The 27,357-nt window shown below is 38.6% G+C and overlaps 1 protein-coding gene across 8 annotated transcripts in view; it reads left to right on the top strand.

Annotated features, from left to right (window-relative positions):
• LOC139939301 (uncharacterized) overlaps positions 1-27,357 on the top strand; it is a 103,299-nt gene that overhangs the window by 66,448 nt on the left and 9,494 nt on the right. For 6 of the 8 annotated variants that reach the window (XM_071935068.1, XM_071935067.1, XM_071935065.1 and 3 more), the window contains 25 exons: positions 2,030-2,128; positions 2,932-2,979; positions 4,204-4,452; positions 5,330-5,392; positions 5,975-6,010; positions 6,335-6,433; positions 7,266-7,334; positions 7,712-7,849; positions 8,465-8,500; positions 9,145-9,189; positions 10,470-10,595; positions 11,841-11,924; positions 12,635-12,742; positions 13,324-13,404; positions 13,978-14,094; positions 15,580-15,642; positions 16,076-16,099; positions 16,215-16,280; positions 17,226-17,304; positions 18,741-18,820; positions 19,195-19,257; positions 19,553-19,615; positions 20,237-20,384; positions 21,974-22,131; positions 22,757-22,885. In XM_071935068.1, coding sequence (XP_071791169.1) covers positions 2,030-2,128; positions 2,932-2,979; positions 4,204-4,452; positions 5,330-5,392; positions 5,975-6,010; positions 6,335-6,433; positions 7,266-7,334; positions 7,712-7,849; positions 8,465-8,500; positions 9,145-9,189; positions 10,470-10,595; positions 11,841-11,924; positions 12,635-12,742; positions 13,324-13,404; positions 13,978-14,094; positions 15,580-15,642; positions 16,076-16,099; positions 16,215-16,280; positions 17,226-17,304; positions 18,741-18,820; positions 19,195-19,257; positions 19,553-19,615; positions 20,237-20,384; positions 21,974-22,131; positions 22,757-22,885 — 2,271 coding nt within the window. The remainder of the gene's footprint in view (positions 1-2,029; positions 2,129-2,931; positions 2,980-4,203; positions 4,453-5,329; positions 5,393-5,974; positions 6,011-6,334; positions 6,434-7,265; positions 7,335-7,711; positions 7,850-8,464; positions 8,501-9,144; positions 9,190-10,469; positions 10,596-11,840; positions 11,925-12,634; positions 12,743-13,323; positions 13,405-13,977; positions 14,095-15,579; positions 15,643-16,075; positions 16,100-16,214; positions 16,281-17,225; positions 17,305-18,740; positions 18,821-19,194; positions 19,258-19,552; positions 19,616-20,236; positions 20,385-21,973; positions 22,132-22,756; positions 22,886-27,357) is intronic. The other 2 variants (XM_071935071.1, XM_071935064.1) reach the window with 1 other exon arrangement.

The raw sequence follows: 27,357 nt of genomic DNA, 5'->3' as shown, positions 1-27,357 counted from the left end.
TAAAGCACGACAAGTTCTAAAAAAAAAAAAAAATCTACCTGGCAAGTAGATACACACATGGTGTTACTGTCACGGTACCTATATAATTGTTTACATTCTAGGGCTCAATATGTAAGTACTTAGGAAGTGTTTAGTTCCTTAAAGTCCTCTGTAAACATAGATCAGCGCTGGGAAGGAAACGTGGTGTTATTTTTCTGTAATTGTTACACCCTGTTTGGTCTAGTACTTCCATATTGACTGGCCATCATAAGAACCTGTTGTTCCTACACACGATTCCACTGCAGCCCGGTCTTAATTTCCTTTGATCAAGGGCAGTATACAGACAAATGGTAAACACTGCGATGTCACATTTATGTCAAGGCATGTGTTATTATTACCTTTTGTTTTCAATGCGTCTTTGAATTTGTTTTCACTGTGATTGATATTTCAGTTTTGTAAAGTATGTATAAAGCTTTCACATATGTTCTATGAAGGTTTGCTTAACCCTTTCAAAAGGAGAAAAACAGTTTTAGTTTTTTGATGACCTGTTTAAGTGTTTCTCACAAAACAAAATGCATTGTGTTGCTTTAAGGGAATCAATGTGTGGTGAAGAGGTTTTCAACTAGTGGTTTAATCCCAACGAGGCCTGGTTCTTGATAATTTTACCGAGACGAAGTTGAGGTAAATTATAAAAAAAAGAACCAGGCCTCGGCGGGTTTAAACCACAAGTTGAAAACTGTTTCAACACACTTTGATTCCCATTCATAAATACCTTTTCGGTCAAAAACATCATAACTTTTTGGTCAAAAAGTAAAATAAATGCAAAAAATATAATTGTGAAATGATTTCTTTCAACACATCACCCCTCCAGCTATGAAATGGTAAAGCCCTCCGCCGCCCTCGGGTAAACAACTCCTTATAAGGGAATGCTGTGTGCGTCGCGCGTATCGCGTGATGTTGCACAACTGTTTCAGCCGTTGCTCTAGACCAATAGGAATGAAGAAACTGTCTTATAAGAACAGGTGCAAGGTCCCGTGTCGCGCCCATGAATTAACACATTTTACCGGTTATAAACAAAGGTTTATACACACCCACGTGACGCGCTCTCCACCAATAGGAATAGCGAAACTGTCTGAGGTATTTATGAATGGTACATCACAAAGTCAACAGTATTTCTTGTGTGATAATACCATCTCATGATAACATGTATATCATGGGTCGTACTGTACATGTCTGACTGATGACACTTTTTTAGTACAAAAAAAAATGATGTTACATGAACAACCTTGGCACTAAAAGAGTTAAAGTGTCTGAAAGGAGTGATGACAGGGTTTTACAGGTTGTTTTTCAAAACTGGGAGCTGTTCTGGACCATTTTTTTAATGTTTGGCCAAAGCATGCTGAATTGAACAAGGTCTTCGGAATGTTTTCAACTTTGTGTTTATCTTAGTTTTAAAGGATTTGGGTACTTTGTGTAACACAAAACATAATGTCCACATATTTACATTAAACTCACACAGTTTGAAGATAATAATAGTACAAAGCTTCCCTTAAAATATTACTTGCTGAGGTGCTGTAGTTTTTGTGAAATGAGTTCTAAAACAAGTCACAAAGTGAGATGAAAATTATTTTTCATGTAAAAAAGTATTAACCAGTTATGGTATGTTATAGTAAAATACCATAACTGGTTAATACGTTTTTACATGCTAAAAATGAGACTAAAATAATTTCTGTGACATTGTTTTACTCATTTCCCCAAAACTACAGCACCTCAGCAAGTAATATTTTCAGGGAAGCTTTCTATTATCATTATCTTCAAGTTGTTTAAGTTTAATGTAAATCTGTGGATATTGTGTAAAAAGTACCCAGACCCTTTAACAGACCTACTGTACAATCTGGAGCATTCTATTGGCCTATGGCTTCCTCTTGATCTTTTGTTTATATTATGCATATCGGCCAAAATTGCACCTATCAACACACAAATAAACTAGCTTGCCCCTGGATGATGTTTTGTTTGTTAATTATTTGTCTTTATTAATTGTTTACTTCAGGGAGAACCTGGTGAAGGATTACCGGGACTGGAAGGCCCTATGGGACCCATTGGACCACAAGGACTGCCTGGTGACATGGCAACAGCTATTGAAATCCCAGTAAGAATTTCATATTACTTTTTAATTTTTAATTGACACAGTGTACAGTGTGCTAAAGATAATTTTTCATGGTGCACTTAAAACAATAAATGATTATATTAGATTAGATTAGAAATTCAAACAATTTCAAGCTGTTTACATACTTCATCATACAATTTGTTTTGACCCTTACTTTAAGTCTGATTAACGATTTCTCATCCTTTGGAAAAAAATGAAACACTGTGATTAAATAGCCTGAAAAGTCTGTTAAATCCTACACCGAACCAGTAGGTCAGCCCTTGTTTGAAGCTGCTTATTTGTAATCTGCTTACTTGTTTTGTATCTTTGTATATGTTATTGTTGTCTTTATGCGCTAAGAGGCTTTTGCATTGGACACTTTACAAAGGTCTTTGTTGTTATTACTAGTTATCATGGTGTGATTTAGAAATAGTCAATGAGATGAGGTCACAGCTGGTCTGTTTGTACAATCTCTTTGCAGTTTTAAATATTGTGCATACTCCTATTGTATATTTTATAACTTTCCATTGTATATTGTTAATTTATTTAATTGCTTCTCATTGTTTGCTTAATTTTAAACTTATTTTTATATCTTTTTGTTTTTGCTGATTGTCTATATTTTAAATGTTTCTCTGTATTAGCGCCATGGAGCATTGTTTTCGATGGATATGGCGCTATATAAGTTTTTACTATTATTATTATTATTATTATTATTATTTATTATTATTATTATTATCTATTATTTAATCATTATTGTATTTATTATTAAATTCAATATTAATTTTTGTTCTTTTTTTTTTTCGCAGAAGATATTTGACTTCTTTGATGAAGGCTCCGGGTATGCTGACTTAATGGTGAGTTACTGAACAGTAATTATTTGATTGTGAAAAGGTTGAAAGAAAAAGCCAAAATTTTGAACATGTCAGAAGGGCAAAACTTAGGATTGGGTGAAGCCTTGGGATTGGTACCCTAACCCATTGACAGACTAACACTGCATAAGACTCACAAAGACGAGGGCAGACCTGCCAACCATTCCGATTAAGGCGTAATCATTACGGAAATACGAGCTGTGTTACGAATTACGAATCACCCTTTATTATGCATTTCCTCAAAATCATGTACATTGTTAATTAAATACAATGATTTATTCATATTTTGAACGGTAAGATATATCAATTATTTATCTCTCTTGTTTTCCAAGCAGTATATTTGTCGTTAATGTGAGCGTAAAATGCTCCGTGTGGTCCTTCATTGGAGCCGTTGTTGTTAGTTTTCGTCTAGCGCGATGTCCATTATACATGTCTTCAATGCCATTGTTCCATTGTACCAAGAGAGGGCGCTTTACTAAAAAGCCAACACCTTGAGACAAGACTTAAGCGCACATGGTTTTTCCACACGACGTACGTTGTATGTGTTGTATGTGTGTGTGGACGTGTATTTTTGCGACAAGTTAAATAATATGGCAGTCTGGCCGACGAGGACGCATCGCGCTTGTGGAATTACGCTAAGGAAAGCTACAAAATGTCTTAAAAAAGAGGGTGCACAACACATTGTTACAATGTAAGAATTGTGGCCTATGTTTCTGTGAATGTTTTGTCTACGCTGCCGTTTATTTTTGAAAGCCTTTTTTTGTGATTGCCCAAAATCCGGACAACGGTTTTCCGCTCCCCCCCCCCCCCCCCCCCCCCCCCCATTTTTTTTAGGGTGCACATTCAGTGTGCATACTTTTTGTAAGAATCACATGATTTTTTTTTATTTTGCTTGATTACTCTTTTTCATTCCTCAAGGTTGGCAGGTATGCAAGGGGCTACAACAAACTATAAATTATTATATAGTAAGGTTTGCGGTAATACCATGTATTATGATAATCTCTAAATGAGTGGGGGTGGTTCTGAAATGAACCCTTGGGTTCAACTCAACGTTTCGATCAGTATGCTCCGATCATCTTCTGGAGAAAAGAACTTGCTCTGAACCTTTCATTATATGGTATTACCGTAAACCTTACTATATCGCATTTCCACCATGCAAAGTTTCAAAGCCTAGCTAAATTAATATTATATCAATTCTTGTTCAATTAGGGAAAGCGTGGTAAGAAGGGTGACGACGGTGACCCAGGACCACAAGGGTTCACTGGGATCCAAGGCCCCGTGGGTCCAGAGGGTCCTCCAGGTACCCCTGGGCTAGTCGGAGCTCCTGGTGCCCCAGGTATGGCTGGTGTGCCTGGTACACCCGGTAGACCGGGCGTTGTTGGTAGCAACTACACCGTTGTTGAAGGACCGCCAGGTAGAGACGGATTCAATGGTAGCCAAGGACCACCAGGAATTCAAGTAAGTTAAACCCACTTTTTACTTGACACACGCTGTCTTTCAATTGTGGACTTTGCCTGTTTAATACATCAGGCGCTTTATTACAGACACTTAAGTCTGCCATTTATTTTATACATCAGGGCTCAATTTCACAAAGCAATAAAATTCACCGTAAGACAAAATGTCAGTATCATCATAGTGATTTGTATTTTGACATCACACTTTACTTAGCAACTTGGAATGATTTGCAGTTGAGATCAATCTGAGCTCTTTGTGAAATCTGCCCTAGGTGATTTGTTACAGTCACTTAAGTCTGCTCTTTATTTTGTGGTTATTTGTGATGCGATCAAGCAAAATAATTAATGGTCGCCCTCGGTACTTTGAAATTTTTGTGTTTTTGTATATATTTGAAAAATACTATAATCTATTCTTTAATTATGCTGTTAAAACCCCATGTTAATACCACCTGATTCAAAAGTTGTGAAAGTAGAAACACCAAGAGACGAGAGAGAATTAAACTGAGACAAATGTGTTTTAATGTCAAGTTGTTTCTTGAACATACATACAAAAATTAATCAATGGCCTTAACGTTTTGACCCTAGCAGAGTCTTTCTCAAAGGCTTAAAGGCTTTCTCTTAAGCCTTTGAGAAAGACTTTGCTGGGGTCAAAACGTTAAGGCCATTGACTATTTTTGTAATTACGGTCCTTTTGTTGGGTAAGTTGATTGCAACAGCTAACTCTACTTTATCTTGGTGTTAACATACATGGGCACGCTTTTTCAATGCTAATTTAACCCCTTTTTGATGGTATTTATCAGGAGGAAAGTCCCCTATAAATAACCAATGAATGTATCACCTTTGAGACTGGTAACGTCAACAATATTTTTGTCTTCCAACAGGGACCTGCTGGACCAACTGGGCCCTCTGGACAGGATGGACTCCCTGGAAGGCATGGAGAAAAAGTAAGTGTATAGCTCTCCATCAGTCATTGCTGCTGTCACCTACCCATATGTGTGGTTGAGAAGGGATAACTTGTTTTAACCGAAAATCCAACTTGGGCGTTTTGAAGTTAAAGGCAGTGGACACTATTGGTAACTGTCAAAGACTAGCCTTCACAGTTGGTGTATCTCAACATATGCATGAAATAACTATCGGTCATCGAAGTTGCGAAGTTGTGTGAGTTTAGATGGTTGATTTCGAGACCTCAAGTTCTAAATCTGAGGTCTCGAAATCAAAATCGTGGAAAATTACTTCTTTCTCGAAAACTATAGCACTTCAGAGGGAGCCGTTTCTCACAATGTTTTATACCATCAACCTCTCCCAATTACTCGTCACCAAGAAAGGTTTTATGCTAATAATTATTTTGAGTAATTACCAATAGTGTCCACTGCCTTTAAACAAACAGAGCACAGCCCCTCACTATTAATTATTTGTTTAAAGTATTTTATAACAAATCCAAAGGGAAGTGGTTGCTTGTAAAATGATACTTACCCTTGCCTTACCTCACTCCAATCTGAGTTTGTTTTTCTCTTTCTTTTCTCCAGGGAGAATCTGGACGGGACGGAATCAATGGAACGAAGGTAATGAGTGCCCCATGTTTATTCATGATATATTTGAATTTAATTCTACTTAAAAGAACTCTATCAGAATAATTTGCAATAGACCGATCCATTAGGCTCCGCCCACGACGCACGTGTGAGCAAGAACACGCGAGCCTCTCCAATGCCTTTCTGCACAACTCTGCCGCGGGCTCCATACGCGCACGCATGTCGGACCTTATTTGTCGGACCTTCGTTGTGTTGTGATTGGTCAATACGCAATGGGGCGGAGCTTAATGGATCGGTCTATTACTACAAGCAGTGTTGTTAACTGGATTAATGGTTTGAATTGTTTTTTTTTAACAGGGTGATACAGGAATGCAAGGACCACCAGGCCCTCCTGGCCCACCGGGAAAAGTATACGTCATGCCAACAGAAATGTCAGCTTCCACTATGCCGTTTAGTGTAAGAAAACGATTCTCGAAAAACTTTATCAATACCGTAAATTTCCTGCGTATAAGACGTGTATAAAACCAAAACTTCCTTTCTCGTTTTCTTTCCATTGGGCAATTCTTGGATAGTTTATATTGACCCCTTGCACGCACGTCACACGCGGCGACTGATGCCACGCTCAACATGTTGGTGGCCAATAGGTTTACGTGTAAACGCCGCTTCGCCTAAAATGCGCACTTTATTGAATAACGCACGTTGACATTGACCACCAAAATGGCGCATCCAAGATTATTCGGGTGATGACGTTAGGTGAAATGGGTCAATAGTAAGAGTTCCTCTTGCACGCATTTTTTGGAGGGATACATTTTTCTTCTTCCTGCTTGCCCTTACATTTGGAATCAGCCCCCACTCAGAATATGTAGCCTATCCCCCCGCAATTTAAAACTTGCTCTTTCCGTCTCTTCCACAACAGTAGTTTTGCTTAGTGTCTATATTGTTTTTGTATTGATACAAGTAGTTGTTAATATGCTGTTGTTGATATGTTTTTTTATTGTTATATTCAAGTTTGTATTTCGTTTCGCACCATGAGCATCAAAACTTGTCACCACCTTCGATTAGTGTTTTTGTTATTGTTACATGTATTTGCTTCACAACCAGAACAAATTGGAAATTAAGCTAAATAAAATAAAAACTCAACAGGCTTCATATTCATATTATTTTTCATAACTATGAATACCAGTTGTACCGACAATGCAAATATGATTGTCCATCTATGTTTGAGACAGACACCTTAATACAAAAGTTCATAATTTTAAACCATTTTCATAATTCGTTATAATTTTAGCAGGGTGGAGACATGGACACTGGAAGTGGTAACATGCCTATGCCAACAACGCCAACCTTAAAAAATGCTGTAAGTTATTGCTTTGGGAAGTTCTATAAGCCCATGTTACCTTGTATATATTTGAATGTGTTTGTTTATTTCAATGTGACAATATTTCTTGTATTAAAAACAGACATTGAAAGACAATTGTCTCCAAGGTTTTTCAAAGAGTTAATGTATTAGTAATAGACCTTTCTTGGTTGGCATGGTCGGCCGAGTGTTAGTAAAACACTCAATCGTATAAACAGATGTTTTAACCAAATTCAACGTTTTCTGCAAGCTTTCAATTAATAAAATACCTCTCATAATTAGTTGTTTTGTTTTCAACAAAATCAACACAATTTTTGATTAATAATGTGGTGTATGTTTTCGAAGATGAAATACTGACTTGGTTTTCTTTTCTTCAGGATGGGTTGGAGGTGATCACAGGAGAAGCTGGACCCCCAGGACCACCAGGGGCTAAGGGTGAACAAGGCTTAGAAGGACCCCCTGGCGAGAGGGGACCTAAGGGTGACCCTGGATCCATTGGTCCTCGAGGACCACAGGTAAGGGTAGTGGTAGACTGGGCCCCTGTCTTTATCCGCAAGGATAAAGGCAGGTACTTGCTATTCAGAACCAGTGATTTCTTTGGATTCAATGATATCATTGGTTAAAGACACTGGACACTATTGGTAACTGCCAAAGACCAGTCTTCTTACTTGGTGTATCTCAACATATGCATAAAATAACCAACCTGTGAAAATTTCAGCTCAATTGGTCGTCCAATTTGCAAGATAACTATGAAAGAAAAGAGCGCCTTTGTCACACGAAGTTGTGTGCTTTCATGTGCTTGATTTCGAGACCTCAAATTCTAAATCTGAGGTCTCGACTCTCGAAATCAAATTCGTGGAAAATTACTTCTTTCTCAAAAACTACTTCACTTCAGAGGGAGCTGTTTCTCATAATGTTTTATACTATCATTCTCTCCCCATTACTCATTACCAAGTTAGGTTTTAAGCTAATAATTATTTTGAGTAATTACCAAAAGTGTCCACTGCCTTTAAACGTGCAGTGACAAGAGTTTTGCAGTGACAAGAGTTTTCCATATCATGTCCTTGGTCTAGATTTCTGTACATCTGACTGCTGAATAAGTAACTTCATGTTTATGTTTGTGTTCTCAGGGTCGTGTTGGCAAGCCAGGACCTCGAGGACTTAGGGTAATAAACTATTCTTATCTTTCATCATTCAACAGAAGACATTCTATTCTAATAAAACACATTTTGGTTTCACCTCCTTTGCACTTGAAAGGAAAGAAAACAACAGAACCAAAAAAATAAACCTCAAAATGCAAAGAAAAGACCTCCCTTAGATAATGTAACCCCATTGGTTAGAAGTTAAAATCTAAACCTATGATTGGCCAATGCCCTTACCCAATCAAAAACCCAATACTGACCTCGGCTGCTTGCTGATTGGTTAACAACCCACACTGGTGGTATCCATGCAAATAGCCCTCAGAGGCCACCCAACCAGTCACATGACCTGTTAATGCTCAGCATTGTTTAACTCACATAGACTGGCCACCAGTCACCCCACCATTTATGCACAACAACATGCACCACCCAGCCTTATGCCGAGTATAAAGCATTTGATCATTTAGTTGATAAAATGAAATATGGAGAGCACTCGTATGTGTGCAGTAACTGGATGAGAGATCACAAGTCCATGTACAGCTACCCACAGGCCTGCTTTAGTCATAATGTCACAGCCCACTTAACCCATTTATAACATCTGATGAAGTATTATATATGTGATGTTCATTTTTGTTTTAAATTTTAAAATGACTTGGTTAATTTATTGACAGGGAGATGGCGGCAAAGACGGTGAACCTGGACCTCAGGGGAAACAGGTAATGATGAGAATAGAGTTGTAGGATTTATAAGTTCTTTTTCAGTATTTCCAGATAAGAGCAGGGCCAATTTCGTAAAGCAAAAAAATTGCTTAAGCACGAAAATAACTCGCTTATTTTACACATGTTACTGGCCAAAATTTCATGCCATATACATTGCTTGTGACTTGTATTTAGCTGTTGTTTACATAGCATAACAATTGAGTGGAGTCTTGGCCGGTAATCTGATTTCAAGCAAGGATTTTATTTGCTTTAGCAAAATTTTGTGCTTAAGCAGCTCTATGAAATTGGGCCCAGGTGTTTGACTTCTCAGGATTTATTACTGGTTCCTGGATTTTCTCAGAGTCTCATTAAGCCTACAGATTTTCTTCTGAAAGAAATGTAGTAGTCATCAAATGGAGAAAGAAATAGTCCACAGTGTGCAAAAGCATGTACATGTTGTTTCGTTCTCTGGGTGGTGCACAGAGTCTGTAAACATCCGGGCCCAAATTCATGGCTCTGCTTCCCGCGGAATTCTGCGCTTACAATAACGATTCCCCGCTTATGTGCAAGCGCCAAATTTCTGCGCTAGCCTTGTAAGCGTAGAATCCCTAGTAACGCCGAGTACGCACGCGCAGAAGCCAAAATTCGCCCCTAACCCGTGAAATATGTTTGCCGTAAGCACAGAATTCCCTGCTTCAAATCTCTTCACAGCATAAATCTTCACTTAGTTTATGAAAAATTATATCCATATTTTAGAAGTTCATCATTAACCTATGATTACATTCCCAGTACTATGGCAGTGCGCTCTGAATGCGGTTCAGTAATCTGGAGTTCAAACTCAAACTATTTAAAAACTCTTTCATAACTTACCCAGTCAGTTACCCTTGTGGATTGAATGTTAAAGGCAGTGGACACTATTGGTAATTACTCAAAATAATTATTAGCATAAAGAGTAATGGGGAGAGGTTGATAGTACAACACATTGTGAGAAATGGCTCCCTCTGAAGTGACTTAGTTTTTGAGACAGAAGTAATTTTCCACGAATTAGATTTCGAGACCTCAGATTTAGAACTTGAGGTCTCGAAAAAACCATCGGAAAGCACACACCTTCATGTTTTTTCTTTCATAGTTATTTTGCAACTTCGACAACCAATTGAGCTCAAATTTTCACAGGTTTGTGTTTTTATGCATATGTTGAGACACACCAAGTGAGAAAATTGGTCTCTGACAATTACCAATAGTGTCTAATGTCTTTAACTGTAACCTTAAATCATTGTTTGTTTGTGTTTTACCACCAGGGTGTGAAGGGCAATCCAGGTATTGGATTGGAGGGTCCAGCGGGTGATCTTGGACCACAGGGACTCCCAGGAATGCCAGGAGAACAGGGCATTCAAGGACCACCGGGACCGCCAGGAGAAATGCTTGTAAGCATGGAGACAAAATACTTCAATAACTTGATATTCCCCAGGGTTTGCCCTCTTGGACTAGTCTTGGTGCAAAACGTTTTGTTCTGTGATCGGTTGGTCATAGATTCGGCTCTGTCACGCTTCACCAATAGAGAGCCCTCTATACAACCACTGTAGCGCGCTGTTACAGTGTGTGTGTTTTGATGTTCATTAATTGCTAGGGAGCAAAGAAAAAGCGCAAAGGACGTCTTGCACCAAGACTACCTCTTGACTGGACAGCAGGACCAGTTAGCTATTAATTTCATTGGTCTGTCAGCTTTTCACTTGTCCATAATGCACATTGAATTGGGAACTTTTCAAAAATAGTAATAATAATATTATTAATTAGCTGTCCTTTATAGAGCGCCTTTTCCAGAAGATGCAAAGCGCTTGAAAGTCTCAGACACAGGTAGAACCAAAAACAAAGATTGCCCAAAATAAAAATCACCGTCGACGAAACAAGTGAGTCTTAAGCAGTCTCTTGAGTGCTACCCATCCAGAACACTAGGAGCGAATTTTGACTGGTCCTCAGGTATATTAGCTGGCGTTTGGCCAGTGAACCACCGTGTTAAAGGGTCAGGGGTCGATTTCACAAAGAGTTGGGACTAGTCCTAACTTATAACTAGTCCTAGGAGATAATCAAAATGTATGGCTAGTCCTAAGTTATGATGAGAAACTTGTCCTAACTCAAGATAAGACTAGTCTTAACTCTTGCTCTTGGTGAAATCCACCCCTGGGTGCTTTTTGCAGGACACATCAGACTTTGAAAATAATGATGGTAGAAAGCTTTTCTTAAAATATTACTTGCTGAGGTCCTGAAGTTTTTGAGAAATTAGTAAAACTAGTCATGAAAATAATTTCGTCTCTATAAAGAAAAAAAATATTTTAGAACGTAAAAACAGATTTTCGTTACAGTGTTTTACTAATTTCTCAAAAACTACAGCACCTCAGCTAGTATTATTTTAAGGTAAGCTTTCTACTATCATTATCTTTAAATGGTGTAAGTTCAATGTAAATCTGTGGACATCGTGTTTTGTTACAAAAAGTGCCCAAATCCTTTAACGGGGAATGCTGCACCTAAAATGTCTATTGAAGAAAACGCTTGACCATGAGTATCATGATGTGTTCACCACGATTATCACCATGTTCAAAATTGCGAGTGAAAACAGCGTCGGGCAAGTCACAGGTCTTCCTTAACTATTTTTTTTTTTTTTTTTTTTCCAGATTGATGTGGATGGATCCATGGCAGAAAAGGGTGAGAGGGGACTACCAGGAGATACAGGCCCACCAGGCGCTCGGGGCTTTAAGGTACCAGAAAACTTGTCTCCCCTTAACAACCAACATTTACATCTGTTAAATTTGAAGCTTAAGCATCTGTATACCTTTGGTTGTGACTCTAAAAATGAATGGCAATAAAAACTTACTTGGTAAGAAGTACAGCAACTTTGGATAGTTTAATGCATTTTAGTAAACTTTCACTTTTTTCAAGTTTTGCGGTTATGGAAAAAAAAATTTCCTTTTTGTTCCCCAAATTTGAATCTGAGAAGCGTTTCTGATAGTTACATTTTTCAGATTGTTGATTTCAATTGCAAAACTATTCTTCCTGCGTGGACGTAACCGCTACCGGCCTGGGGAGTAAGAGTTAACTTTGTCTACATTCTGTGATTGAATTCTTGAAATAGAATTTGTTAAAAACTGTTGGGTGCACATTTGCAATCGTGATTGGTGGCCAGTGTTGTAGCCACGGTGGGTGGTGCCGGGCGGGCCTGCCCAGAACTAACAAATATAGCTCAGCACTCTGACCAAAATACACTGCTGCCCAGCACAGATGTACTTTAGCAATGATGGCCCCCATATCTAGACATGAATAATTTTGTTGAACCGCTTGCCCTTGGTGGACTAAATTGGATTTAGAAAGCCCACCACTAAAATTGGTCTCGCTAAAACACTGTTGGTGGCAAAGCTCGATGTGACCATTGGATTATATATTCAGTGCAATTTAACTTTTTGTTTTGAAGGGGGATGCTGGCTTGAACGGAATTCCAGGTTTCCATGGGGAGAAGGGTGATGTTGGCCCAGCTGGGCCGATCGGGCCGATGGGTGTCGAAGGACCTCAAGGAACTCAGGTAAGTACTGAGTGATCCGTGTTGAAATCATTGTAGCTGTTGTCACTGGAATCAATACTTATTCTGCCAGAACAAGGTTCTATGGAAAGAAATATCAAACTTCCAGGCTGGCCAAGAGATCTCCTGACCTAGGCCCAATTTCATAGCGCTGCTTAATGGTACGCAAAGTTATATGCTTATTGTAGAAGATTTTTTTTTAAGGTGTAAACATATTTCACAGGTTAGCAAGAAAGTTAGGTGGCCAGCTTGTGTGTTCACTTTAGATTTGCATTGTAACATCACCCATTTTTGTGCAGTAAGCACCGAAAACTTAGCATGCCTTTACGGTTGAAATCGGCCGTTAAGCAGCTTTTTGAAATTGGGCCCCGTTTGTTTGTGAACATTAAACATTGACTTCAAACTAATATGATAACTAAGAGATGTTAAATTTGCATCGGGGATAAAGAATATGATAACGTTCTATGTCCAAATATTCCCCCACCAAATTTTTGCTAAGCAAAGAAATTTGTCTGGCAGTATTTTCTGCTTAACAGCTAAGTTGTCTTAAACTTTGATTGCTTTTGTTTGTGTTTTTCATTCAGGGATTTACAGGGGAGCCTGGAGAACCTGGATTCCCAGGAGTGGATGGCTTGAATGGTTTACCAGGACCAAGAGGGCCACAGGTAAGTTAATGTAAAAACGTCTCTTGTAAATAACGGATAAACCTTGTTCAGTTTGATCAGTTTTAATGGAGATAATTACAGAAGAAGAAAATAACATAAGTTACAAAATTACAGAGTGAAAGACAAAGTATACCTTTGGTTTTTTAACTGTTCGATTGTTTTTATCCTATATAAATGTAGATGTATACAATAAAATATGTGAACATGTCATTTCAAAAGTTGGTCCCATTTTTTAGATATCTCTGGAACAAATATGGAACAAATATGTCCATGCTAGAAAATAATCCCTATAGGAATCTAAACATTTTTATTAGCAGTAACGCTTCTTAAACTAAATTTTATCAATTGAGTTTTGTTCAGTGGGGGACATAATGCTAACAGCGCATTCAGATCGCATGACTGCAGCAGCGCGGGAATAGTTCAAGCGGTCAAGGCGGCCGCTACCCATGCTTTCAATATTCAATACTTGAAATCAGATTGATGTGCCGTCCGATAGAGTAAAACTATTTTTTAGAGTTTTTACACGAAGAGTCAGTCTTGAACCATTTTATTTGTTGTTGTTTTTATTTGAAGGGATTGAAGGGTGAGCCTTATCTACCTGATGAGACGGAGATGATTTTCTATAAGGGTCAGCGAGGCCCCAGGGGAGTGAGAGGACCTAAAGGTCACTTTGGCATTCCAGGAAGACCGGTCAGTTCATAATCCATTTCATATTTAATATTCCAATTTAATTTTATAGGAATTGTTCAAATAGTTTTTGTAAACAGTAACTGTAGTTAAACTCACTGGTTTGCCAGAACCAGTGTCATCTTTTGAATGATTCATTTTTGTTTCTTCAAATTGTCAATGTAAGTTTTAACCAGGTCTATTGTTCGAAGTGCAATGATGATTTCTTTTTATTTTCATTATCTCCAAGAGCCATTATTATTATTATTTTTTTATTATTATTTGATGCAGAGACCCCAAGGCGGTTGAGCCAATATGCTTCATAAATGGCTCAACTTTTTTCTTTATATTGTGTCTGCGGCCCAGTTGATGTGCAATGTTTGTTTGTTTAGATGATTTTTCTGTCAAGGGAACTCGGCAATCTCCCACAAGGGGATGTAAACGCCAAGCTGGCAACAGCCAATCTCTCTTATAGAAACATTGGTTTATCATCTATAATTATGAACTGCACAAATACAAAAAAAAATTGTGATTCAGTAACTAGAGCTGGTTAGCTCGGTAGGATTCGAACCCACAACCTTGTGATTGCAAGGCCTGCAGTCTAACCACTTGACCACTGGCCTTGGTGATGGCCCAATAGTTGCACGTAAGCCAAAAAGGCTACCCACCTCACACCCGGGCTGCAGGGCTGACCTTTATGGAAATTGCTCATGTGAATCTTTGACCAATCCAGGTTGGATCAAGTAATTGATTTTGTTTATCATATCGGTGGTGGTCTGAGAATAATCCATTTCATCGTATAAACGATGAAATATTTTACTCTGAACACAAGCTCGGAATTACACGTATATAAACACTAGTGATTTATTCGTACTGTCCCTAGCATTTCAAAGTAGGCCGTTGTCAGTGATAGGTAATTGAACAATAATTTAGATTGTTTACACGATCGTGATGCCCACCTGTCATGAACCAGAGCTTGCTTATTTCTCCTGCCAAGGATAAAACAAGTCTTGTCAGTCTTGGCATTAAAGACACACGGACACCTTTGGTAATTGCCAAAGAGCAGTATTCTCACTTGGTGTATTCCAACATATGCATAAAATAGCAAACCTGTGAAAATAAGAACTCAATTTGTCATCAATGTTGCAAGCGAATCATGAAAGAAAAAAATGCCCTTGTTGCACAAATTTGTATGCTTTCAGTTGCCTAATAATAGGCTTTAGGACTGAAGTCTTTTAATTTTTTAATAGGAAATTCCCCCTTTCTCAAAGACAATGTTACTTCATATGCTAGAGGGAGCCGTTTCTCCCAATGTTTTATACTATAAACAGCTCTCCATTGCTCATAACCGAGTAAATTTTTATGCTAACAATTATTTTGAGTAATTACCAATAGTGTCCAGTGCCTTTAAAGAACCCTCAAATAATTTCAGTACTCTCTCTGTATCTATATGATTCACCAAACTTTCCTTCAAGATTTGTTTTTCTCTGCATTGTTTATAAAATGCAGGGTAGCCATGGTGACACAGGGCCACCTGGATTGTCCGGACCACCAGGAATTGACGGCCGACCTGTAAGTTCACATCCCTATCAACAAGTTTTTGTTTATATTCCACATAGCAAAAACTGGTATTGGGTGAAATTGTTCTCTGATTGTTGTTCTTTGGTTGAAGTGGGCAGTGGTGGGACAATTTAATATGTTTTGAAAGTCAGTATTTAAACATTTCGTTGAAACGATTTTATTTCAAATCCTAACCCCAAATCAGAACTTTCTCTGTATAAGCACTGATTAATTTTTCCTTCTTTTTCCTGAAACTTCATTCTCATGCCTGTTCTCAACAAATACAAATATTGTCAATGATGTATTTTCCCTTTTATTTCATATCAAATCTTTATCCCAAAATCAAATTTCTTTAAAAAAAAATACAACGATTATCACTGATGTATTTAACCTCCAATTATTAAATCGAGAATTAATCTGAAAATATGTTTTCTTTTACTTTCAGGGTATCGGATTGAAAGGCGACAAGGTAAAGTTTATTTTTATTGTTTCTATATTTTAAAATGTCTTCGTGTTTTCGATTTCAATCATGTGAGTGAGAGATTTGCAATTTCTATCATCGGAATGTTCCATTTTGTTTGCAGGGGGATCACGGTGAACGGGGTCAGAAAGGAGAGTCTGGTGCCGGAGGTCTTGGTCTTGGTCTAGGGGTAAGTGACACTAGAGTAGGGCTAGATAGCTCAGTTGGAAGAGGGTCAGCTTGTTAATTTTGAGGTTGATGGTTCAAATCACACTCTAGTTAATTTGTCTTTGTTCAACCCATAATTATTAGAATTAAGAATTGTTAATCCGGAGGTCCCTGGTTTAAATTCCACTCAAGTTCGTCTCACTTAAAGCCCTTATACACTTTCGGTACAGAAAAAAAAGAAAGTTCACATAGTTACAAATAATTTACAGGGTTTACAGAAGGTAATGGTAAAAGACTTCTCTTGAAATATTATTCCATGAAATGCTTTACTTTTTGAGAAAACATTAAAACAATTATAAATTTTCGCCATCGAGAATTACGGATTTATTTTAAACACATGTCATGACACGGCGAAACATGCGGAAACAAGGGTGGGTTTTCCCTTTATTACCCTGACTCCGACGTCCGATTGAGCCTAAATTTTCACAGATTTGTTATTTTATATATAAGTTGTGATACACGAAGTGTGGGCCTTGGACAATACTGTTTACCGAAAGTGTCCACTGGCTTTAATTTGTCTTTGTTCAACCCATTAATATTAGAATTAAGAATTGTTAATCCGGAAGGTCCCTGGTTTAAATTCCACTCTAGTTCGTCTCACTTTAGTCAATTTATTTATCTTTGTTCAACCCATAAGTATTGGAATTAATGACTTAAGAATTAAGAACTTGGAGTTAAGAATTGAGGATTTAGAATTAAGAATTTAGAGTTAAGGTGTTATCATTTATGGATTGTTGTATTTCCTCAATTTTCAACAAGTTGTTGTGTTTATTTTTGTATTTTTGCTGTTATTAACCATTTTAATCGTTGTCATTTTGCTGGTTTTTTTGTATAATTGTTTCTTGATTATTTTATGGAATGGGCGAAATATAAATAAAATGATGATTATTATTATTATGATTTGAAGGTAAAGGGTGAGAAAGGAGACATGGGTGAACCAGGAGCTCCAGGGAGGGGCGGGTCCGCTGGACCACAAGGACAACCAGGTATGAACCAAAAAAACACTGGAATGATTTATTTTGAAATTAGTTGTAATCAGGTTGAAATAAGTTGTAATCAGGGCCCAATTTCATAGAGATGCTTAGCACAAAAATTTGCTTAGCATGAACACCAGTAACAAGGAATATGGAACAAATTGAAATTTGGTTGATAATATTGTTTTTACCATTGAAGAAATTTCATGCTTAGCAAATTTTTGTGCTTAAGCAGCTCTATGAAATTGGGCCCAGGTTGATTTCTGAATTTTATATTTTCAACCATGTCAACTCTTTGTTATTTGATCGCAATTCAGACTCTATTCTGCAAATTCTAATTTATTGCAGTAAGCCATTTCAAATCAAATCAACTATAATGAATCCCAACATGATTCTTGAAAGAAGCTAGGGCAGATTTTGTTGCCGATTTAACTTGAATTTAAACTTTAAATAGCTTTTTTGTGTAGATTCATGAAAGTTCTAAGTTTTTTTTAAAGGCAGTGGACACTATTGGTAATTACTCAAAATAATTATTAGCATAAAACCTTTCTTGGTGACAAGTAATGGGGAGAGGTTGATGGTATAAAACATTGTGAGAAACGGCACCCTCTGAAGTGCCATAGTTTTTGAGAAAGAAGTAATTTTCCATGAATTTGATTTCGAGACCTCAGGTTTAGAACTTGAGGTCTCGAAATCAACCATCTAAACGCACACAACTTCGTGTGACAAGGGTGTTTTTTCTTTCATTATTATCTCGCAAGTTCGATGACCGATTGAGCTCAAATTTTCACAGGTTTGTTATTTTATGCATATGTTGAGATACGCCAACTGTGAAAGCTAGTCTTTGGCAATTACCAATAGTGTCCACTGCCTTTAAGGTATTGCAAGAAACAAAACCTGCCAATCATAAAGTGGTAGTTACTTAAAAACTCTAATTAAAAAAATTGTTTCCCATCAGCCATGTACAACCAACTTTCCATGTTATTTGTATTTTATGCATTGTCCATGCCATATAGGTTTTTCAGGCTCTTTCTGTTCAAAAACCTCTTCATAAAATATGAAGAGGTTTTTGAACAGAAAGATCCTGACAAATCTATATACATGTAGGTCAGCCTTCCTAGTTTTCCTCCTTTTTTCCCATGAACCAAATATCATACACCTTATCGTAAATACTTTGTATGCATGCGTTTGGCGTGGAATGAGGTGCATGCTTGTCTAGCTAGCGATAAAGTTTTATCGCTAGCTAGACCATCATATACCTCATTCAACAGTAAGCGCTTGCGCAATGGGTAGTTGCGAAAAGGTCTATGCAGAGGAGACCCTGTATATGTAAGATGATGGAGTTATTGAATTGCCGTTATTGTGATTTTACTGGTGTAGAATAAGTTTCATGCCGATGGAGGAATTGCAAAATTGCAATACATTGAATCTGTGTTTTTCTTGATAAGGTTTTCCTGGTGTAGATGGTTTGACAGGACCTCGTGGGTTGCCAGGTTCACAGGGGCCAGATGGAAGGCCTGGTGTTTCGGTGAGTATCTTAGCATCTTATATTTTTATTCCATTTAAGACTTTTCAGATCCTCAAATTGTGGTTTTTATTCTATAAAGTTTGAGATTCCGTCCAAATTTTGAATGGAATCCTCGATCTAACAGTGATTTCTTCAAGAAACGGTGATTTCTTCAAGAAAGTACATTTTAAGTAAGTAAGGTTTGCAGTGACAGCATGTAAAATTCTCTTTAGTTAGTAGTGGTAGCTCTGAGAGTAGTTGTTTTTTCTTCTCAGAGCCACCACTACTCACTAAGATTTCTACGTGGTGTCTCTGCAAATCGTACTTACTTAGTATTTTCCACCATGCATAGCCTTAATACTTAACAAACATTTAATTGTGTCTTCTTTTTTTAGGGTTTCCCTGGTGTTGATGGACTTGCCGGGTCAGTGGGACCACAAGGACCAAAAGGAGAAAAGGTAAGTTATAAGGCCTTTCAGTATTACAAGTCTACTGGCAAGCTATAGATTGTATTTCAGTTGTGCATAAGAGTAGAAGCATTTTATCATTGGTTTTTTTCGAGACCCTGATAATTTGAATTTTCAAATGTTGTGTTAGGGTAGTCTTTGTAGATTCAGATGTTTTGTACTGAAGTTTATTCTTTGAAACAAATAAGCTCTCAGAAAGGGAGACATCAACAATTTTGTTGAACTTTTGTTGTTGTTTGTTTTATAGTCTATCATACTGACTCAACTATATTTGTTTTGATCCTAGGGAGATTCTTCTGTATTCGACGGAGAGACTTACATCGGTCCGCCAGGTATTCCTGGCAAACCGGTAAGATACTTGTCACATTGACATCAGAAACTTAGAAACATGGTTTTTGAGAAAGAGGTTATTTCTCACTCAAATATTAAAAGACTTCAGGTTTGAAGCCTTTTATTAAAGCACACAATTTTGTGCAACAATATGGTTATCTTTTCCATTATTCTCTTGCAACTTCGATGACCAATTGAGTCAAAACTTACACAGGTTTTTTTTTATGCATATGTCTGGATACACCAAGTGAGAATACTGGTCTTTGACAATTACCAAACGTGTCCAGTGCCTTTAAGCAAGACACTTGACCATCATGCTTTGCCCTTCGGGTTGGTTGTAAAGCAGTTGGTTTTGTGTGTTGTGTTACGCACCTAAAAGAAACCCAGTGCACGAAACGAGAAGGGATTTGATCCACTGTTCCTGGTTTTGATTGGCAGCATATTGCACTACAACACTTTGTGAACCTTCACATGGTGCTATGTAAAAGGAGAAGTCTCATTATTCAAATGTAATCCCACACTTACTGCAGGTAAATACTTAATGTTGAAGTGCCGTGAGCGTCACTGAGTGACAGATAGAAGCGCTTTATAAGTCACTTTTGTTATTATAATAGTCACTATTGTTATTATTATTATAAAGGGACCTGCTGGTGAGAGTATTCCCGGTGAGCCAGGCCGTCCAGGTGCACCCGGTGTACCTGGGTATGGCATCCCTGGAGAGCAGGGACCACCCGGTCCTCCTGGCCCTCCTGGCCCTGCAGGTTCTTCACTTGAACCTATTGTAAATGGTGAGTACATTCATACAGAATAAGAGTAAGCAATGAGGTCTGAAACGTTCGCTTAAAACGAGCAGTTGCCTTGCAGGCACCACCAACAGGGTAGATACACTTATTTAAATAAAAGGGCGGGGGCGGCTAGTTTTTTTGCTAAATTTTCAACAGGGAGAAAAACTTCTGATGAAATTGGTGCTGATACTTCTTATCTGTGTGTGACCGGTTTAAATGAAAGATTTTAAAGTGGAAACATATCTTAGTTCTCTGGCCTCTGGGCTTTATTCGTAATCTGTCGGAGAAGAACAAGAAGTTGACAGCTGTTATTCTCCCGACATCAAAGTATAGAATCCAATAATATTAAATGAGAAACAATAACATGGCAATAAAATAAACGTTAATATATACAGTGCTTATGCCTACGAGTTATTCAAAGAATAAGGCAACTATAAATCCACAAACGGGGCGGGTTTCTCTCAGCCCCGGAATTAAACAATTAGAAAAAGACACATCGCTAGAAAATATACATTAATGTCTAAGCGATTACTAACTAAGGCCATCAAATAGCGATTGTAGTTGGATGGCAACATTAAAGAAAGAATTAATACAAAACAGTATTTCCTCTGGCAGGTTCCCGCCAAAACCTTTATGGCGCGTGCCATCTTGGAAAAGCCTAAATATTCAATTAAATAAACCTTGCAAACTGTGAAAATATACCTAAAGAAATATTACTCAAGAGCTCAACTATCTCTTTCTAATAACTCAAACTCATGTATAATAAATAAAGAAAGGTTAATGAAACTAAGTTCTGAAAAAGGGCGGAACTCCTGATTGCCGAATCTCAATTCGGAATCTTGCCAAAACAACATTAAAAAGTGGCTATAAATCTAAGCAAAATGTATAAAACAAGTATAAATGCAAGGTATTGTATGAAGGTAAAATGCAATTTATGATAAAGGGGAAATGTGAAATAAATAAAGAGAAAAGATCATTACCTGTCGGAGAAGAACAAGAAGTTGACAGCTGTTATTCTCCCGACATCAAAGTATAGAATGACCCGAATTGATAAATTTGAAAATAAAGCCACCGCTGGGGGTGCTTGAACCGGGGTTAGATGTGTGAATAAATGAATATAATTAGGTCAAAAAGAAAGCATAAAAAATACGTTTTACACACGTTTTTCTGCCCGTCACATGTGCATGTGCTGATCCACCGATAAACCACATATAATCCAGGAGTGTCAAATCTTTGGACCCCAAACGGTTCTGCTGGCGTGGCGACCATTGATGACGATAATATAAATTGGCTCTTCTCTGACCTGCCAATCTAGATGGTCTAAGGTGGTGACCACAAGAACGAACAACAATCAAAATTATGTCTAAACTAGTCAAACTAGTTTAAAGTGGTTTTGTTGAAGTTTATCTTTACCTCAATTGCTTGAGTTCTTGATGTTTCACTGAACATTTCGAAGCATCAGTATAAACAGTTATAAATGTTGTGTTAAATTTTTATTAACTTTGGTGTATTTTCTCTCTGATTTAACATTTCTATTTTCCCTTTCCACCCATGATTCTTTCCTATTCTCAAACCTAACTTGGCACCTGAAGGCGACATTATCCCAATCGAGGGTCCTCCAGGCCCAACAGGTGCCCCTGGTCAACCTGGTAAGCCAGGTGAACCTGGTGTTCCTGGTAGAGTTGGACCAGTCGGACCTAGAGGGGAACGAGGGCATCGAGGGTACCCTGGCAGCTCTGGGGATGGCACGGTGAGTGTTAATTTCCTCGACCTTTTCCTTAAACTACATGTAATGGTATGGATAAAAATAAACATAAGCCCTTTTCACACTGCTCATTATCATCGGGTTGGTCCTGGGGGAGGGTTGGCCCCGGGGGAAACGGTCAGCCTTTTCACACTATAATCACTCTCCCTGATCTGCCCCCGGTCTGCCCCGGCAAGTGGGCATATTTAGGGAATAGCCACCCCTGCTCTGGAGTAGCGGTAAGCAGTAAAAACCCTTTGGTATTCTTGAAATATGCAACTGGAACCCCATGGATTAAGGATATAGACTGTACTGAATAACCCCTTTTTGCTATGAAAGTCGCCATTTTGTAGGTCAAAACCGTATTCGCATCTACACGCGTACATCAAAGAAACACGCAGCACGCACAATCCCGGTTTGATTTTCTATGGCACAAGCATGCACACACACACACGCACACGCTCGAAGACGGCATCTTGTAGGGCAGATATTTGAACGATGATGTCATATTCAATACGGTCTATTCCACTGAGATAAGAGATACAGTGTGATAGGGTTGTAGACTTTCTGCCAGTCCAACTGGCTTTTCTACCCAAACTAATCCACGTATAATTTCTTCCTCTGTTTGCAGTTGACATCTTTTAGTTCCATCAATGATATGATTAGACATGCCGCTAGTCTGTCTCCAGGAACAATTGCATTTGTCTCGGATGTGCAGGAGCTGTACTTGAGGAAAAACGATGGAATGACTCAAATACTGGTAAGCGCATTTGGAGCTAGTCTAATTGATATTGATAGTAACAACTAAAAATTAAAAATTTTGTTTGCGCTCTTCACACAAAATGATCAAAAGCACTTAACACAGCAAAATGCACAGAATGGAAGAAAAGGATAAAGAAAGAAAAAAAGACTGGTCATCAGGCCAGTGCCAGTGTCCCAGTGGATTCTGTCCACCGTAGATTCTGTCCCCCATACGGGAAATTAACATGGGCTGAAGGAGGATGATTCAAAAGAGGGCGGTATCACAACAAGTTTGTGCACAGTTTGCCATAATGGGGGGCCAGAAGCTCCTGACACACTGGAACCATAGAGAACTAATCAGTACTTATTCAAAAGCCTAACCCTGCTGGCATTGGTAATGTGTTAATCTTTTCAGGAAAAAAGCCCCTCTAACCCTATCTATGAAAAAAAAAAAAATATATATAAAAAAAGACTAACTGGCAAGGCAGCCATAGACACCAAAAAGAAAAAAAAGAAACACAAAATATAATCCCATTAAAAAAAAAACTAATGTAAGAGTGCTGCTTTAAACAAAAAGGTGATTTTTCATCATACACATCTAAGAGAGACGAGTTTCTTTTCGCTCTGTTTATGCATGGCACAACTTCTGGGCTGCCACTGAAAACAATGGGAGACTTTGGAACGTTAGGTGGCAGCAGACTTACCAGGTAAATTTTCATTGTTTACGTAGTTCTGAGCATGCGCACATTACTGAGAACAATGGATTTTACCTGGTAAGTCTGCTGCCACCAAGCATCCCAAAAGTCTCATATTCTCGGCAAATGTTTACGAACTTGAGGCTGTGAAATGAAAAACCAGTCATGCACAATAAGAGGGATGGAGCTTCCAATCTCTTACAGGAAAAATTTACACAATCATCATCACATAAGCACAATATTGACAGCACAAGTACAGAGCACTTGTAGATTTTGCAACCCACCTTCTCCAGGACAGCAGCAATGCTTGTAGGAGAGTACAACCATTCAAGATTCAAGATTAGCAAAGACTTTACTTGGGTGGCATCAAGATGTTTATCCTAGAAAACAAGAAACAATCGAAGACCTTGGAGCTTAATTCATTTTCATGCAATACTAGCATAGTTATCATGAGAATTTAACTGCACAAGAGCAATACTTGAAGGCTTTATCATTATGGGTCGACTCGGGGTCAAGTCAGTCACAAATTTGTTAGTGCAGTGTTTTTCTCAACAATACTACTTTCAGATACTTATTTATTTGATATCTGAAGTATCTGAAATACAAAGTCACATCCCGTTAAGGTGAATCCCTGGCTGCCGCTTTCCAGGTTGTATCATAAACTTGGGTGTAATCCCCTGGCTACACAGACTGGCACCCCAAACAAAGATAGAGACAAAATAGGTGGACCGACAACATAGGGCTTGAGTGCTCAGTTGGTAGAGTGCAGGCTAGCTCAGTTGGTAGACCCCCGGCTAGCTCAGTTGGTAGACCCCCGGCTAGCTCAGTTGGTAGAGCGCCGGCTAGCTCAGTTGGTAGACCCCCGGCTAGCTCAGTTGGTAGACCCCCGGCTAGCTCAGTTGGTAGACCCCCGGCTAGCTCAGTTGGTAGACCCCCGGCTAGCTCAGTTGGTAGACCCCCGGCTAGCTCAGTTGGTAGAGCGCAGGCTAGCTCAGTTGGTAGACCCCCGGCTAGCTCAGTTGGTAGACCCCCGGCTAGCTCAGTTGGTAGACCCCCGGCTAGCTCAGTTGGTAGAGCGCAGGCTAGCTCAGTTGGTAGACCCCCGGCTAGCTCAGTTGGTAGACCCCCGGCTAGCTCAGTTGGTAGACCCCCGGCTAGCTCAGTTGGTAGAGCGCCGGCTAGCTCAGTTGGTAGACCCCCGGCTAGCTCAGTTGGTAGGGCGCCAGCTAGCTCAGTTGGTAGACCCCCGGCTAGCTCAGTTGGTAGAGCGCCGGCTAGCTCAGTTGGTAGACCCCCGGCTAGCTCAGTTGGTAGACCCCCGGCTAGCTCAGTTGGTAGACCCCCGGCTAGCTCAGTTGGTAGACCCCCGGCTAGCTCAGTTGGTAGAGCGCCGGCTAGCTCAGTTGGTAGACCCCCGGCTAGCTCAGTTGGTAGAGCGCCGGCTAGCTCAGTTGGTAGACCCCCGGCTAGCTCAGTTGGTAGAACGCCAGCTAGCTCAGTTGGTAGAGTGCCGTCATGTTAATCCGGAGGTCATTGGTTCAAATCACGCTCTAGACAATTTTTCTTTGTTCAACCCCAAATCACTTATTCATTTCGAAACAGCTTGCAATAGAAAAAGGCCTTCTTGTGCAATCTTTACACTGCAATGACACATTTCACTTCCCCTGTCAATCATTGTTTGTTTGCATTTACAAGTTACAGTATGTGAAAGTTACCATGCGATTAGTTTAGTGTTTTTCATTTCAAATATGTCAGCATTTCAATAGGCAATACTTAGTGAAGAGTTGCATTTTTCATTCCAAGTGTGTTTAGATGTCCTCATTATTCATTGGAATGTTTGCTGCATCTGAAGGTTGACATTTCCATTTTATTTGTAGTATTTTTAGAATTCATAAACTCTCCTCGTACAGATGTTAAAGGCAGTGGACAGTATTGGTAATTACTTAAAATAATTATTAGCATAAAACCTTTCTTGGTGACGAGTAATGGGGAGAGGTTGATGCTATAAAACATTGTGAGAAACGGCTCCCTCTGAAGTGCCGTAGTTTTCAGGAAAGAAGTAATTTTCCACGAATTTGATTTCGAGACCTCAGATTTAGAACTTGAGGTCTCGAAATCAACCATCTAAACGCACACAACTTCATATGACAAGGTTTTTTTTTCTTTCATTAATATCTCACAAGTTCGATGACCGATTGAACTCAAATTTTCACAGGTTTGTTATTTTATGCATACGTTGAGATACACCAACTGTGATGGCTAGTCTTTGACAATTACCAATAGTGTCCAGTGTCTTTATTAACTGGGCCCAGTTTCATGGCTCTGCTTACTTCTGAATTCTGTGCTCACAATCACCACTCGATCTCTACTCACTGTGCAAGCGCCAAATTTCTGCGCAAGCTGTGTAAGCAAAGAATGCCTATGTAACGTGGAGTACACATATGCACAAGCAAATATTCCCTGCTGACCTGTGAAATAAGCCTGACGTAAGCGCTGATTTACCTGCTTCCATAAGCGCAGATTCTTTGCTTATGGTAAGCAGAGCCATGAAAGTGGGGCCTGATCATTCAAAAGTCACGCAACTGCAGTTCCTTTGAATGGAGGTTGAGCTGTATTCAATGTCACTTTTAAAAAGCCTTCATATCATTAGTAGGCATGATGTTTTTTCTCGTGTCAAGTCAATTCATTTATTGTCCATTTCAATCTGGTTTCTGATGGGTTTTTATTCTATAGAAAAATTTAGTCAGATTTTTCTTTAAAAAGCTCATAAAACCTACATATCGCCGGCTCAGCTCTAAAAAGCCTTCAATTTTATTTTCTCATCCATAATGAATCTAGAAGGTGTAAATGAAAAATTCGAATTTGAAAGAAAAAAAAAAACACATTTCAAAATCAACAAATCAATGTTTTTCTTTGAAATTAAACGTTTTTTTTTGCCGAACAATTACTTTGGAGACAACTCTTGATCAACAAACTCCATTTACCAGGAGCTCCAAAATATGCGAAAGCATTTTTACGAAAATCCCATGCCTGGAATTTCATCTTTGAAAGGGCATTTTCATTTTGATAGGGCACTTCCATTGAAAATCTTAAAGGCTATTGAGAAACTTTTGAAGGGGAACCAAGGCCAAGACCAGGGCCCAATTTTATAGAGCTGCTATAAGCACGAAAAATTTGCTTAGCATGAAATTTCTTCCTTGATAAAAACAAGATTACCAACCAAATTTGAATTTGTTGCATACTGCTTGTTACTGGCATTCAGCTGTTGTTTGCTTATCCTGAAAATCACGTGGAAATTTGGTCGGTAATCCTATTTTTATTAAGGAAGAAATTTCATGCTAAGCAAGTTTATTTGCTTACAGGCTTTATGAAATTGGGCTCGGGGCAACAGTGGTTGTGGCCTCCATGTTATTCCAGGCCGGAAGCAATACAAACTGCAGCAACAAATTTATAGTCATGAGCCGACGATATCAGGTCAGCCCAGGCTGTTCAAAATGTCATGCCTGCATAATGCTTAAAATAAGGCCTACAAACAAAATATGTTGGATTGCCCTATCACCCAATTTGTTTCTTGGGTTGGCTGGTTGAAAGTAGATATGTTTGCACTTTGAAATCTGAAGTGTTATTTACAAATGGAAAATGGAAAATGATATCATGTTTGTCATATGCCTGTCGAAAAATATATTGATGTATGGCTGAAAATATGCGTCTGTCATCTTAATTCTAAATGAAAGGCAACCATATTTTACCATCTTAAAAGCATAAGTATCCATGAAGTCAAAATTTTGAATTAAAA

The sequence above is a fragment of the Asterias amurensis genome, chromosome 7, assembly GCF_032118995.1.
Source record: "Asterias amurensis chromosome 7, ASM3211899v1".
Lineage (NCBI taxonomy): Eukaryota > Metazoa > Echinodermata > Asteroidea > Forcipulatida > Asteriidae > Asterias > Asterias amurensis.
The sequence above is the reverse complement of the archived record's forward strand: the minus strand, read 5'-3'. Positions and strand labels throughout refer to the sequence as shown.